The 15,891-nt window shown below is 45.3% G+C and overlaps 2 protein-coding genes across 2 annotated transcripts in view; one reads left to right on the forward strand and one right to left on the reverse strand.

The window, feature by feature from the left end:
- pmfbp1 (polyamine modulated factor 1 binding protein 1) overlaps nucleotides 1-15,891 on the reverse strand; it is a 967,668-nt gene that overhangs the window by 296,827 nt on the left and 654,950 nt on the right. Inside the window, exons 23-24 of the mRNA XM_078544531.1 lie at nucleotides 11,131-11,298; nucleotides 7,124-7,207 (exon numbers count right to left, since the gene is read on the reverse strand). Of these exons, the coding sequence (XP_078400657.1) occupies nucleotides 7,124-7,207; nucleotides 11,131-11,298 (252 nt within the window). The remainder of the gene's footprint in view (nucleotides 1-7,123; nucleotides 7,208-11,130; nucleotides 11,299-15,891) is intronic.
- On the forward strand, nucleotides 15,392-15,709 carry LOC144681429 (ubiquitin-like). The gene has a single exon (XM_078543020.1). The coding sequence runs from the start codon at nucleotides 15,419-15,421 to the stop codon at nucleotides 15,707-15,709; it is 291 nt and encodes a 96-aa protein (XP_078399146.1). The 5' UTR covers nucleotides 15,392-15,418.

The following is a 15,891-nucleotide window of genomic DNA, read 5'->3' on the forward strand; positions in this document are numbered from 1 at the left end:
GCTCCCTCTCTCTTGCGCGGTTTTAGAGATTATTTCAGATAATGCTTTTCATATATAAGCGCTGAATGATGGAATACTGCTGGAAACAACAGCTTCTGACTTTTTAAAAATTTAAACTATGAATTAAAATGTTTTTTAACAATGTGCAATGATTCCTAAAAAGGAATGCAATGTGTATTTGCAATAGAATGGGGGAACTGCTGGAATTAACTGCAACTGCTCTGCTAAAGAAAATGTAATGGACAAAATTAATGAAGTACTCGTTTCAAATGGGACCTCACCAAGCCTTGTAAACACCTTTCCCCAAGCTAGCTAAAAGTGTGGAATTTTCCATCCCTCTGTTAGAGTCATGCAAAGGGAGGTTCTGATCTTGCTTGATTCAGCTTTGCCATATTGCCTAGGCAATATGGAGATCTTGTCAATCAGAGCAAAAGTCAAAAATAAACTACAGTCAAATAAGGGTATGCAATATTGAGGTCATTCTGATTATGGCACTTGCTCAGTCAGGAACAAGTATCAGGAACAAGTATTGTGGTTTATGGTTGTTGCTATCTGAAATCAAGATTGAGGGAAATCTACCCCACTGTCTAGGTTTATAAATGAAGAAAGGTAAAGACACCAGAGGATGTTGGATCCTTTGGAACCATAACTGCAGATGAATGAAAAGGGGAGAAAGAAATCCACTGATAAAAGCCTGAGGAAGTACTTAGTACTAAAATTCTTTTAGCCTTTCGTTAAAGCAACAGTCCTCCACTATAACACACACTTCTGCAATTTCTTGCGAATACTGATATGTTTTTAAAAATTAGCACTGCGTTGTTAAGTTTGAACAAGACAGAACAAGGTGATGAAACAAGAAGCAGACATTTATTGAGCTAGCTTGAAAATTGGCCTGAAATTCACAGCATCTATCACCTTGAAAATGGAAGACCAAACTTGGAAATAATCAGGCACACTTTAATGAAAAAGCCTTTCTCAAAATGTTCATACCACAATGAATAACTCTTCTAGTCTGATCCAAAAATAATTATAAACAAGCTACATACATGGATTTTCTGGAAACAGACCCCTGGGCAATAATGAGCATCCCAAATGTAGTTCAGTTATGAATAAATGAATGAATGAATGAATAATTGAATAAACAAATAAATAAATAAAGTCACAAATGTACAATATACAAGCAAACAGCTATTATAGTCTATTGCTTTTAGAAACTGTCATTCCACTAAGAAAGTGCATACATAAAAAAATTCAAGCAAATCTATAGAGTGAGGGCAATATTATTAATTTATTTTCACTGCTTAGAAAAGTGAAAGTTACTTTTAGAGGTCAAGAGGCGCATTCCAATTTGGAATCACAGTTTCTACAATAATTTTTAAACCTTTCTTTTTGGTAGCAAATGTCTGTCCCAGGTGAAGTGGCAAAGTGGATTTGAGTTTGAAAGGTTAGTGTGGGCCAGGGCGTATGAGTGTAAATTATGGTTGCAGAGAACTAGGTTAGATGTCAGGGGGAATTTATTTTCAACGAGTTGTCAACTGAAGGAACAAGCTGGCAGCCCATGGAGAGGATGCAGATTCACCACAAAAGTTCAAGTGGGAGCTAGATGAGTTTATAACAGAGGTTGACATCACTGCATACAAAGGCAGATGGGCTACTGGGGGCATTTGTCTCCCAGGTACTTCTCCCAGGTACTATCAATTCCTGGAACTTGTTTGATCACTTTCAGGGCTCGGAGAAGAAATTTTCAGAGTTTCTATTAGCCTAATTTTTTTTCCAGTTCATTGCCTCTGCCATGACATTGTGTGGCTGGCTTGTGGGGAAGGGGCGGGGTTGGGTAGCGGAAAGCGTTAGGGGAGGAGGAATGGGAGTCATGGCATGTTTAAGCTTCATCTTGACAGAAAGGGACAGACTTGACGCACCAACTAATCTTCCCACTATTAATTTCATATATTCACACGATCTGTCAGGATCCCAGAGCGGGACAGGTAGCAGATTTTAATTGGCAGCTCAAATGGCCAATCCCTTTCCACATGCAGAGTCGAGGTAGGGTCAGCAGTAAAGTCATTTGCTTTATGCAGAATTTGACAGACGTCTTGTAAAGAATTTACACAAAAAGAGGGAAAGCCCCTACTCAAGTCAGTGGTCAAATAAAAAGAGGGGTCACAAAAGTCACACTGATCACAAGAATATATTTAACCAGGTAACAGGCATAGCTATGAGGAATATTATCAAATAGATCGAAATAGTAAACATTACTCTGTTTATGCATTAAAATATAAATATAGAATGAATCAATCTATTGGTTTTTAATTGGCCTCATCGCAGGGGAATATTCTTAAGCGTGCCTTTTGGATGATAGAAGAAATGGACCTGGGACCATGTGCCAAATTTTCTGCCTGTTGGGCAGGTGGAGTGGGAGCGGGAGCGGACCCGATCGACGCCCGCGATCAGGTCCGCGCCACCATTTTACGCGGGCGGGCCAATTAAGGCCCACCCAGCGTGAATCTCGGCTCCCGAGGACAGCGAGAGTGGGCAGGCAGTGGCAGGACTGCAATGATCGCTGGGTTCAATGGTGACCCGGTAGCCTGTTTTAAAAAGTAGCAGCAGTCTTTCAAAGGCTGCGAATCATGGCCAGTGGAAGGGCTTCCCAGAGCACTGCTGGTGAGCAGGCCAGGCAGGAGGGCAGGACAGGGGGGCACTGTGCCTGAAGATTGCCTTGCTGCCCTTCTCAAGGAGGTGGCAGCACGGTGGGAGGTACTCATACCCCAGGATGGGAGGAGGAGGCCCCCCACATGACCAAACGTGCTGGGAGGAGGTGGCGGAGGTGGTGAGCTCCCACGACGTGGTGCGGCGCACCTGGATCCAGTGTTGCAAGCGCTTCAATGACTTGTTGTGCTCAGGAAGGGCGAGTACCATGTTGGCATTGGTCACTTAACCCAGTAGGTAGGCTTCCCCCCTGGTGCCACCCCCCCCTCCAAGTCTGAGTGTAGTGACTGCATTGAATCATTGACGGCATGTGTCCTTCGCTGGGTGGGCCAGAAGATATTGCCCATACCTAGGTCCCCCTGAGACGGTGGTGAAGAGATGGGTTCTGCCCACCGCAGCACGTGGTACACTGAGACCCACACTACTGTTTTGGGGACAACCTGGAGGAGCTGCACCTAGGCGCAGTGCTGGAACTCCAGGACATGACAATGTCAGGGTGATGATATGCTGGGAGGGGAGCTTCAAGGTGGCGTGGCAACGATCAATCTGCTGCCCTCTGCGCTCCACGTGCCTGTGCCTCCTTGCTGTGGAAGGTTAGACTGTGTGGTGCCTAAGGAGATGTAGGCAGCATTCGGCCAAGGGGGTGGTGAGGGTGGGGGTGGGTGTTGGGAAACAGGCCTATCATCTTTGTGTGTGTTCGGCAGCAGCGGGGTGAGGAGGCACTGGAGCCCTGCAGTGTTCCAGTCTGGTTGGGGTGGGCCGTCCGCGAAGAGAGTCCAGGTACAACTAGCACTAATCAATGCTCTTCTCTCCTGTTCAGGAGAAGAGTGCACATAATGCCACCGAGCGGGTGAGGACTGGCGGAGAGCCGGCACAGTTGGCGATTCACAGCCGCTTTGAGCAGGAGGCCCTAGATTTGGAGAGGCTCCATGCGCCCAGGTCCACCAGTGTCGGTGAGGCTGGGGTGCCACAGGCAGGCATATCTGCTCAGCAGTGAGGTCACCAATGTTCTCCCAACAGCCATGGCAGTGCTGAATGTTCAGTGATTGAAGTTTGCAACATGGCTTGATCATTGCTTATGGAAGGATGAGCGCATAATGATCCGGGGGACAGGGATGCACATTGACAATGTCTCTATGTTAACTGATCCAATGTCCTTTCAGCATCAGTGGAGCAGGGCCAGAAGGAAGAGCAGCAGGGGCTCCTTCTCACACCTGAGGGCCCCAAAGTCTCACCACCATCACACCATCTCTACCAGGCAGGCATCAGCGCAGATACTAGCACCTTGGTGGGAATTAGAACATCGGCTACTGTCCTGGGGCACAGTGGTGAGGGCACTTCACAGTCGCTGGAGGAGCTGACAGAGACAGAGAGTGCCCATGGCGCCAGCAGTCGGAGGACTGCAGGGGACCAGGCACATGCTCAGTTGGTGCCTGATGATGTGCCTCTGCAGTCGTCCGTGACGCAGCAAAAGCAGGAAATGTGGCTGGGTGTGCGGGAGCATCTGGTGGAGATACACGAGGCTATGCTTGGCTTGGTATCTGTGGCGGAGGAGTCTACGCGGACTATTGCCGAAACAATGAGCCTCATGGCCAAGCGCCATGTATCCTTCATGGAGCGAGTGGCGACTCTCATGGAGAGGCTCCTCCAGGAGACCAATCAGGGCTTCCTGGGAATGTGCTCGGACCAGCAAGCCCTCACATCGGCATTGACCTCAGCTGGTCATTGCCAACGTGGGAGATGGTCTGGACACCAAGTTTCCCAGCTCGGTGCCCATCCATCCATGGTGAGCAGGGAGCTTTGAAGCGACCTCACATCGGCGCAGCAGCTGCCTGGAGTCTCTGCGGGCTCCTCTTAGGGTGCTCTGGGTGAGGGCGGCAGCTCCTCTGCCCCTCTCCCAGTGACCGTTGCGTCTGGTGAGGCTGTGACGACTGGGGAGATGCCAGCTGTGGAACTGGCAGCTCCCTCCCAGGCAGGGCCAGCACAGGCTCCGCGGGCCAGAGGACGACCACCAGGGTCATCGAGGCCAACAGGACAGCAGTGAGCAGGCTGTTTCAGATGCCAGTCCTAACGAGGGGGCAGCACCAAGAGGTAGCACCCTAAAACATAAACATAAGGCATCTTAGGCACACCACGGGTTTATCACTGGTGCTTTTGTGTTGGCCCGCAATGAAGTCTTTATCGTGTGATTTTTAACATTTTTGTCATTTTGTTTTCTTAAGTTCCTTTGGTTGTAATATTAAATTCAGACATGTTACCATGGCTGAGGTTGCCTCTTTTCTTCTGCAGGTGGATGGTTTCCAAAAATGTTATGAGTGTTTCGTGGGTCATTCAGCTTTATTAACAAGGCCCTTAGTTAACATTCCTAACCAGGCAGATTTTGCACTTAGGTATCGAAAATGGAGCCTGCAGCACACGCTTGTCCTGTAGGTCCATCTGTGGTGTGCTAGCTGAAGGTTCATTGAATTAAACCCTCCCGGGTGTCCCTGCCTCCTTGGAGTATGCCCAGGTCAGCGTCTACCCCCTCAGCATTTCCCTGTACATGCTCATCCTCAGAATCACTGCTGGACTCATCGTGTGCAGCCGCAGTCACTGCGCCTATGTCTTCATCGTCCACTGCATCCCCCCTTTCGAGCACGAGATTGTGGAGAGCACAGCATGTAACCACTATCACTGACACACAATCTGGGGGGTGGTGGAGTGCGCCCCCTGAGCGGTCCAGGCATCGGAAGCGCATCTTGAGAAGACCAATAGCGCTCTCCAGCACAGCCCTTGTGGAGGTGTGGCTCCTATTGTAATACTGCTCAGCTTCTGTTCTTGGATGGCGGAGAGGCGTCATGAGCCACCTTCTGCGGGGATAGCCCTTGTCACCCAGCAGCCATCCATCAAGCCGGGCTGGAGAGCTGAAGAGCCCCGGAACCTGGAAATGTCTGAGGATGTAGGCGTAGTGGGAGCTGTCTGGGTACCTTGCACAGGCTTGTAGAATCAGCATCCTATGATCACACACTATCTGCACGTTCATGGAGTGGAAGCCCTTCCTGTTGACGAAGGCAATGGGCTCACCTGCTGGTGCCTTGATGGCCACATGTGTGCAGTCTATAGCACCCTGGACGCGGGGGAAGCCAGCAAACGATGCAAAGCCTCTGGCTCACTGTGTCTGGCTTGCCTGGTCCCAATGGCAGTGGATGAAGGTCAATGCATGCCTGAACATAGCGTTTGTAACCTGCTTGACACAAGTGTGGACAGCTGATTGGGAGACACGCAAAGATCATCCACCGACCCCTGGAAGGAGCCAGAGGCATAGAAGTTGAGGGCAGCTGTGACCTTCAGAGCCACTGGCATGGGGTCCACACATCCACACAGTTCGTGGAGATCTCAGGTCCAATTATCTGACAGATATAGTTGACTGTCTCCCTTGAGAGATGGAGCCTCCTTCGGCACTGCACCTCAGACATATTGAGGTACCTGCTTCGCCGCCTGTATACCCTGGCAGCAGGTTAGTGGCGTCTTCTGCGGCTCCTTCCCCCTTGGACTACCTCTTGGCCCTGCACCCCTTGTGCCTGTCCTTCCAAAGGTGGCTCCCCCTGGAGGCTGAGTGTGCACTCCTGGTCTCCTCCCCCTTGTAGCCCTCCCTTCCTCCTCAGGGGAGGTGCCTCCAGTGGAGGGTTCAGCTCCCATTCCCAGGCTAAGGGAAGGCTTCTTGAAACCTGTAGGTCCAAAAAAAATTCCTCACTGCAGAGTGCTGACCTGAAGGTTGTGAGTCCAGATCAAGCAGCTGGTATGCGTTTTTAATTACTGCAGATCACACAGGCAAGTATCAGTAACTTTGAAAAAACAACATTTGGCAGAGCACACTCGCGGCCCCACTGAGCCCTCTTATCACGCCCATGGATGAGGTTTATACAAATGTGTCCTACTCGCCTGCGCATTGCGCCTGTGCGCTGACCTGAAGATTGCATGGGCGCCAAAAAATCGCTGTCGATTGGCACCTCAAGGGCCTTAAGTGGCCCGTGAATTAATGGTGGGTGCGCATCGGAGATCAACGCATGCCCGTCCAATGAAATATTGAGATGGCGCACGGTGATGTCGGGATGCTCGCCCGACGTCACCACGTGTCATTTTACGCGCGGCCCCGCACGCCAATGGGGAAATTCTGGCTATGGTATCTAGTTCACAAAGCAGGGGATTTTCATTGTTCCATCCCCTGGGCTATACTACGGTATGGCTGAATATTAGGCAGTCAAGATAAACTGCTGACTATGTGGGATGCATGGTCTGCTTCATGAGGACAACGCTTTTCTAAAATTTTCTCACATATTAGCAAAGAGCTAGAAATGGGTCTGAATGATTGGTCCTTCATAAATGCCAAAACAAGACACTAGTAGAAGCTGAAAGCAATTCTCTTTACAGCACTTACCTCCTCCTTTGCACCCCTCAAGTTTTCCTCTGCAGTCTTCAAGTCTGCTTTCAGTTTCAAAATAGCTTGACCCCTACTGTTGACCTGATGTATAGCAAACAATTTCAGTGATGTTCAATGAAATGATAAACTTTAGTTTCACTATAAAATTTTAGCCTGAGCGCTCACAGCATGTTTTGGACAATTAAAAAAAAAAATCTTTGAGAAGTTTAATAACCAGCAACATTCTGTTCTAGAACTCTGCAGTCACAATATTAAACTGAGCAAACTAGGCTTCTTTGTAGAATCTTACAGTTATAAATCTAAAATGTGCTGCTTCTTGATAAAAAAGCTGCTAATGAATGTCTTAACAATTCATTTCTCTCATTTTGTTTTAGTAAATGCTTTATCTTGGTATCTATTTAAAAATGAGATAAAATCTAATTTTAAAAAGCTAATATTTTTACCTTTAACTGTCTTTCTAACAGTGTCCTGTAATAAATTTATAAAACTTGTGCAGTGAAATATCAATGGAAATAAAAATCATACTTCCCTAGGTATGACTCAACAATAACAAACTGACATCATTGCAAATGTTTATTTGGGTTACAACAGCTACAAAATATTAAGCCTTTTTTATCTTTTCTGGAAACAAACTAAATTTAAGTTTTATAAATAGAACATTCCATAGAACATGAGACTTATCAAAACCCACTTATGACTTCATCCCTCAAGAAATTCTAACCACTAAGAAAATATTTATTTCACATGACTAGTCATGGCATACTTTCTGTATCCAATTTTAAAAATAGTTATTTCTTGGGGCTCAAACCCTAAGCTTTTACAGGATGTTCACATCCATGTTTTAAATAAATTACAGATGAGTATATTCACATCAAATTTGCACAACTATTAAAACATCAAATAAAGTCCAGGAATAAATATAAAAAATAATCTTCAACCATCATCACTGAAACAGATTGTCTCGTAATTTGTCTTATTGCTGTTTGTGAGGCCTTGCTGTACGCAAATTGGCTTTATGATGATAACTCCAGTTCAAAATAATTCATTGGCTAGGAAATGCTTTGGTACATCCTGAAGATGTGAAAGGTGCATGAAAAGCAAGTTTTTCTTTCTTTATTATAATGCTCCAATGTGATAAAACGTCACAAAGTGCTCACATAATGGCCTAGAAAATTGCTTTCACATCATACATCAAACTGGTGACTAAGATTCCAGAATGTGTACCCGTCCTATTAGAAAAGACTGAAAGCTTTATTAGGAATGAGAATTCCAAAAAAAGCTGCTGTATTCTATATTCTTACAGCATCATCTTAATACCATTCCGCTACAATTTTTAACTAATCCCTAATTATTAACTTTTACCAAAAGAGTTTCCATAATCCCAGCAGGAATCACATCATGGGAATCCCAAGCTGCAAGCAAATCTCACAGGGAGTATGTATTGGCCCCAGACTTACTTCTCTAGCAAGGTCACTTCACCCTTTCGCCTAATTTTTCCAAGCATGTGGTGGTGTCAAGGAAATTTACTCATTGTTATTATATATTGGTACACTGCCCAAAATATTATCCACAATGGGTCTATGATTTTCCACTATGAATTGATAGTTTTTTGCCACCAGTGCAGATTTGGAAAATTATCCCTTCAGGGCAAATTCAGTCACTAATTGAGTCCGTGTTATTGGGTGCTCAATTTTGTACTTTTTGGAAACGTTGGTCTCCATATTAACCCCTTTCCCCTTCCACCTATGAAGGGAGAATGAGGATCATGGGTGGGGGCTTGGTAAGAATTAATTACAGGGAACTTGTCACACATGTGCCCACCACCTTTTTAATGATGGTGGATATAATTAAGTTACAGTGTCCTGAAGTCAAGAGGCAAGAAACTTAATTGACATATTTAAATTGAGCTCCCACAGTGCAATTGGGAGCTTGTTTTAAAATTCACTGCTGCTGCCTAGGTTTCCTAGGGACTGGTAAACTCAGTGGCATGGGAGACAGTAGCTGCTGGCTGCACAAGATGTGCCTTCCTCAGCAGTCCTTTGTGGGTCAGAAGGAACATGAATGCTCCCTCCCAGACCATTAAAGAAGCCTTTCATCTCCCTCAACTCAAATCCTGGCCTCTCCCTCCCCCTTGCTAATCATGGTCTCTTTCTTGCCACTGCTTTCATTCATTTTATTCATTCATGGGAGTTGGGTGTTACTGGCAAGGCCAGCATTTAATGTCCATCCCTAGTTGCACGAGAAGGAAGTGATGAGCCACCTTCTTGAACCGCTCTAGTCTGTGTGGTGAAGATACATCCACAGTCCCCTGGAAGGGAGTTCCGGGATTTTGAACCATGAAACAATGATAAATGAATGGTGACATAAAGTTCTGAGTCAGGATAGTGACTTGAAGGGGTAGTTGCAGATGGTGGTGCTCCTATGCGTTGCTGCCCTTGTTCTACTGGGTGTTGGACTTCATGGTTTTGAAGGTGCTTTTGAAGAAATCTTGGCAAGCTGCTGCAGTGCATCTTGTAAATGGTACACACAATAGCCAAGGTGTGACTGTGATGAATGGCGCGAATGTTAAGGGTGGTAGGTGGTATTGCCAATCAAGTGGGTCGGTTTCTCCTGGATGTTGTCGAGCTCCTCAAGTGTTGTTGGGCTGCACTCAATTGGCAAGTGCAGAGTATTTCATCACACTTCTGACTTGTGTCTTTACAGATGGTGGACAGGCTTTGGGGAGTTGAGAGGTGGGTTACTTAACACACAGAATATTCAACCTCTGTGAGTATTTACGTGACTGGTCCAGTTAAGTTTCTGGCCATTGATGATTCCTAGGCTGTAGATGGTGGGGGATTCAGCAATAGTAATGCCATTGAATCTCAAGAGGATGCGGATAGATTGTCTCTTGTTGGAGATGGTCATTGCTTGGTACTTGTAAGTTACGATCCAAGCCTAAATATTGTCCAGATCTTGCTGCATGTTGTTGTGGACTACTCCATTTTCTGAGGAGTGACAAATGGAAATGAACACTGTGCAATCATCAACAAACGCTCTCACTTCTGAAGGTCACCGATGAAGCAGCTGAAGGTGGTTGATCCCAGAACAAAACCCTGAGAAACTTCTGAAGTGATGTCTTAGGGTTGAGATGATTGACTCCCCAAAATCATAAACATTGTCCTTTATGATGACACCTTCTATTACTTTGCTCATGATTAAGAGTAGACTAATGGAGCAGTAACTGGCTGTATTGGATTTGTCTGTTTTTTGTGGACAGGACATACCTGGGCAATTTTTCACTGTGTCAAATTGATGGCAGTGTTGCAACTGCTCTGGACCAGTTTGGCTAGGGGTGGAACTAGCTTGGGAGCATGTCTTCAGGTGCTGCTCCTGGTATTGTCTCCTACACTCCTCATTGAACCAGCGTTGGTCCTCTGACTTGATGGTGATTGTACAAGGAGGGATATGCTAGCCCATGATATTGGTTTTGGTGGAATTCAATTCTGCTGTTACTGATGGCCCACAGTGCCTCATGGTTGCCTAGTTTTTGAACTGTTGGATCTGTTCTGAATTTATTCTATTTAGCATCGCGGTAGTGCCATGATAGGAGACATCCTCTCCATGGATACAGGACTTAAATTCATCAGCTTCCAAAGTGTGATTCGAACCCATGCCTCTGGATCTTTAATCTAGGCCTTAAGATTACTCGCCAAGTAATGTAACCACTATGCTACCTTTCCTGTCTGTGCTTCTCTCTCTTCCCTGCCAATTGCTGCGTCCTCTCCCGCTCTCAGTTCCAATTGCTGGGCACTATCCCTGGTTACAGCCTCCTGCTGCTGATCTAGGCTGTCCATTTGACCAAGCTTGAGTTAGAAACTAAAAAATGTTAATGAGGTCCTGTCTTTTAAGTTCAGCAGGACCTCCATATTGCTGGCCTTGCTGGGTTCTTTGGCTGTTTACGGCCTCCCCCAAACTCTCTACAAATGTCAATTGTGGATTTTATGATTATGAATTAAAATTACCTCTAGCTGTGCTGCTTTGTGTTTCTCACTAAAGAGAATCAGGTCTGCTTCTAGCTTCTGCTTCTCCACAGTACTGTTGGAGAGCTGCACTGAACGTTGGATTGATTCTTCTGTTACAGCATCGAGCTCTTTTTTCACTTTCTCGAGATTATCTTCTTTGCGTAACAGCTGCATACACAAACATTTTATTACAAAATGTAATGAATGTATCACAAGTTATAACACTCATATTCTACTTAACATACTAAACAAATGTAACATTGTTACTTTTGTAAAAACACAACCATCTGATATGGGTCCATTTTGCATCTTAATTTGGTATTGATACCTCATTGAAAATCCATTTCCAGTTACCTACCGATGGCAGGGCCTGGGGAACAGAGGAAGTCCAAGTTACTTGTTTCTGCTTTCAGACAAACTTAACCAAATATGCAGAGCAGCATCAGTGAGACAGATCTGTTTCTTCACATTTTTCTACACATCTCCTGGAGTAGAATTTGCAACTCTTGTATGCTTACAGGTTTAAAGAAAAGGTTGTTGCTTAAAAATTGTAATCAAAAGAAAAGTAGCATATAAGAAAATCCAATTTATTTATTTGATTAACAATATATTTCAAGTATACATAGTAAGATATTGGGCATGTTAGCACACATTGTTTGGGCGCTACGAGTGTTCCAAGAGCTCCATAGTGCCTCTGTGGCGTGTGTATACATCTGTGTGGCAAATTACTCCAGATGTCACCTTGGTGATGGCATTGGGCATGCACACATAGAGCCTCCACTGGAAGTATGCAGAGCAGGCAGATCATGCCATCAATCAGTGTGAACTCTGATCTGCTGCCAGAGTTACCATTTTTGAGCACAACAGTACAGCCAATGTTCTTGCTTAATCTTGCGCAGTTTAACATGGATTCAGCCGCAGGAAAGACTTCCTTGCCAGTGGTACTCAAAGGGACCATCAACTACTTACAGGTTAGTTGTTGATTGATTTCTTTTGGCTGTAGCTATGATTCCACGTGTGTTTGGTGCTTTCTATAGTTGTTTCAAGTTGCAGAAGTCCACAGGAAGTAGTGCGGTAGGTACTATAGGAGCTGTTGCTAACTTCAAGGCTTCTGCCCAAACCAGCTGCTCCCAGACATGAGTGCATTATTAGGCATTCCCTTTGTAATACAGCAAGACTTGGAGAATAAACAGAGCCCACACAGAACATGATTCACTGCTGGGAAAAGGAGAATGAGGAAAGGGAGAAGGGCTCTCAGTAGAAGGCCATATTCGCCTGGGTGTTCTGAGAGAAAGTGTCCCACCTGGATCTCTGCATAGAAGAATGGGCAAGATGTATGCACTTCATGTAAGGACAGCCTGACTGAAATCTATAATCTGAAATAGCCACAGCTGCAACTTTGGAGCAGGATAAGACTGCAGTGTCAATGGCTGTGAAGGTGACCATAGAAATGAACGTGTATGCTGATGGCTCCTTCAAAGCTGGAGCTGGAGATATTTGCAACACCTTGCAGTTTGCCATTCACTGTTTCAAAAGGGAGGTAACTGGAGCCCTGCATTTCAAGACAGTGAAATATATTTCATTCTCTCTTACCAGAGGACAGCAGGTGGAGTGAGTACAGAACTTTGACAGGATTGCAGGCTTCACCATGGAGCAGGGTACCATTGACTGCATTCGCATCACATTGTGGGCACCACATGTCAACTCTGCACCATGCTAGAACCAAAAGTAATTCCGCTCCCTCAACGCCCACCTGATGTGTGACCATAAGCAACAAATCATGCAGGTCAATGTCCGATATCCTGACATGATGCCTCCATATTGTCATAGCACCGGTTACAGCACCGAAAGAGGCCCTTCATCCCATTGTGTCCACGCTAGTCATCAAGTCCCTATCTACTCTAATCCCATTTTCCAGCACTTGGCCCGTAGTCTTGCATGCTATAGCATTTCAAACGTTCATCTAAATAATTCTTAAATGCTGTGAGGGTTCCCACCTCTACCACTCTTTCAGGCAGTGAGTTCAAGATACCCAACACCCTCTGGGTGAATTTTTTTTCCCTCAAATCCCCTCTAAACCTCTTGTCCCTTACCTTAAATCAATGCCCCCTGGTTATTGACCTGTCCACTAAAGGAGAAAAGTTTCTTCCTATCTCCCCTATCTATGCCCCTCATTATTTTGTACACCTCAATCAGGTCCCCCCTCAGCCTTCTCTGCTCCAAGGAAAACAACCCCAGCCTATCCAATCTCTTTTCATAGCTGAAGCACTCCAGCCCAGGGAACATCCTGGTGAATCCCCTCTACACCCTCTCTAGTGCAATTACATCCTTCCTATAATGTGGTGACCAGAACTACACACAGTACTCCAGATGTGGCCTAACATTTTATACAGCTCCATCATAACCTCCCTGCTCTTGTATTCAATGCCTTGACTAACAAAGGCAAGTATCCCATATGCCTTCTTAACCACCTTATCTATCTATCCTGCTGCCTTCAAGAATCTATGGACATGTTCAACAAGGACCCTCTGATCCTCTGTATTTCCTAGGGTCCTATCATTCATTGTGTATTCCCTTGCCTTGTTAGTCCTCTAAAAATGCATCACTTCACAATTTTCAGGATTAAATTCCATTTTCCACTGTTCTGCCCATTTGACCAGCCTGTCTATATAATCCTGTAATCTAAGGCTTTCCTCCTCACTATTTACCACATCATCAATTTTTGTGTCACCTGCAAACTCAGTGATCATACCTCCTACATTCATGTCTGGATCATTAATGTACACTAAAAACAGCAAGGGACCTGGCACTGAACCTTGCTGTACGCCACTGGACACAGGCTTCCAATCACAAAAACAGCCTTCAACCATTACCCTCTGCCTCCTGCCACTAAGCCAATTTTGTATCCAATTTTCCAAATTGCCCTGGATCCCATAGACTGTTACCTTCTTGACCAATCTCCCATGCAAGACCTTGTCAAAAGCCTTACTGAAGTCCATGTAGACTACATCAACTGCACTACCCTCATCTAAACACCTAATCACCTCCTCGAAAAATTCAATCAAATTTTTTAGACATCATCTCCCGCTGACAAAGCCATGTTGACTACCCTTGATTAATCCTTGCCTCCTCAAGTGGAGATTAATTCTGTCCCTCAGAATTTTTTTCCAAAGGTTTCCCTACCACTGATGTTAGACTCATTGGCCTATAGTCCCTGGTTTATCCCTACCACCCTTCTTGAATAATGATACTACATTAGCTGTCCTCTAGCCCTCTGGCATCTCTCCTGTGGCCAGAGAGGATTTGAAAATTAATGTCAGGGCCCCTGCAAACTCCTCCCTTGACTCCCACAGCAACCTGGGATACATCTCATCTGGGCCTGGGGATTTATCCACTTTTAAGCCCGCTAAAACCGCTAAAACCTTGTCCCTCTTCATGCCCCCTGTTTGCTCTCCTAATTTCTTTTTTAAGTAAGTCCCTGCACTTTCTATACTCCTCTAGGGCTTCTGCTGTTTTGAGCCCTTGGTATCTATCATAAGTTTCCCTTTTTTCCTTACCCAATCCTTTACATTCCTTGACATCCAGAGTTCTCTGGACTTGATTGTCCTACCTTCATCTTTACTGCCTTCACTGTGGCAGTCCAATGTGCCAGCTGTATTTGAGCCATCCCAGCAAAGCAAAGAGTGACTACTGGCGACAAGGACTATCTGCTGACAATATGGCTGATGACTTTGGTGCAGAGCCCATGCACACATGCGCAGTATGCATGCAATGAAATCAAGCTGCCAAATGAAATGTGATGGAGCAGAAACAATCCTTGATACTGGGGACTGCCTAAGAGAGCTGAAGCAATGCTTCTGTTGTCTGGAGCACACTCAGCAGAGCAGGTATTAACATTCATAGTCTGTTACAAGCTGCACAACCTCGCCATCATGAGCAGACAGCCCTTGCTCCAGCTACACAGTGACCTTGCTGAGGAACAGGTACATGTATAGGAGGCAGAGGAAAAATAAAGGAGAAAACCTAGACAGTCCCTTCCTGCCTAGACTGTCCCTGAAGAACTCATCTGATTTTGGTACGAGTAACTGCAATCTCATTCCCAATTCACCAACAGTCCCATGATTCCCGGAGCAGAGAGAGAGACAGAGAGAGAGGTGCAGCCTGATTGTGAGGGAGACACACACAGCGGTGGATGAGAGACACTGAATGTGAACATGCAGATCTTTGTTAAAACCCTGACAGGCAAGACCAAAACACTTTGCATTTGGTGCTTCATCTGAGAGGGGGCATGAAGATCTTTATGAAAACCCTGACTGGCAACACCATCATCCTTGAAGTGGAACCCAGTGACACCATTGAAAATGTCAAAGCCAAAATTCAGGATAAAGAAGGAATCCCACCTGACCAGCAGCATTTGATCTTTGCAGGCAAACAACTGGAAGATGGTCACACGCTATCTAACTACAACATCCAGAAAGAATCAACTTTGCATTTGGTACTGCGTCTGAGAGGGGCAATTTTTAAACTGCAGTTGTACTTAGCTTCATTGTTGTTGGTAGTCGTCTTGCCTCTAGTTTAAAAGTTCATTAAAATGTATTCCATGTCATTCAAAATAAAATTGTTGCAAACTTAAAAAAAACAGTCCCACATCTTACCTTCCCTCTGTCATAGACTATCATAGTGGCCACTTGGCTACAATGCAAAAAGCAAAGCCCCCCGCCAAAAAATATTCCAAACCAAATTTATAAATGAAATTATATT

Source organism: Cetorhinus maximus, chromosome 6 (assembly GCF_964194155.1).
Source record: "Cetorhinus maximus chromosome 6, sCetMax3.hap1.1, whole genome shotgun sequence".
NCBI lineage: Eukaryota > Metazoa > Chordata > Chondrichthyes > Lamniformes > Cetorhinidae > Cetorhinus > Cetorhinus maximus.

Coding starts and splice junctions, on each gene's coding strand:
- LOC144681429 (XM_078543020.1), top strand. CDS start 15,419: ATGAAGATCTTTATGAAAACCCTGACTGGCAACACCATCATCCTTGAA.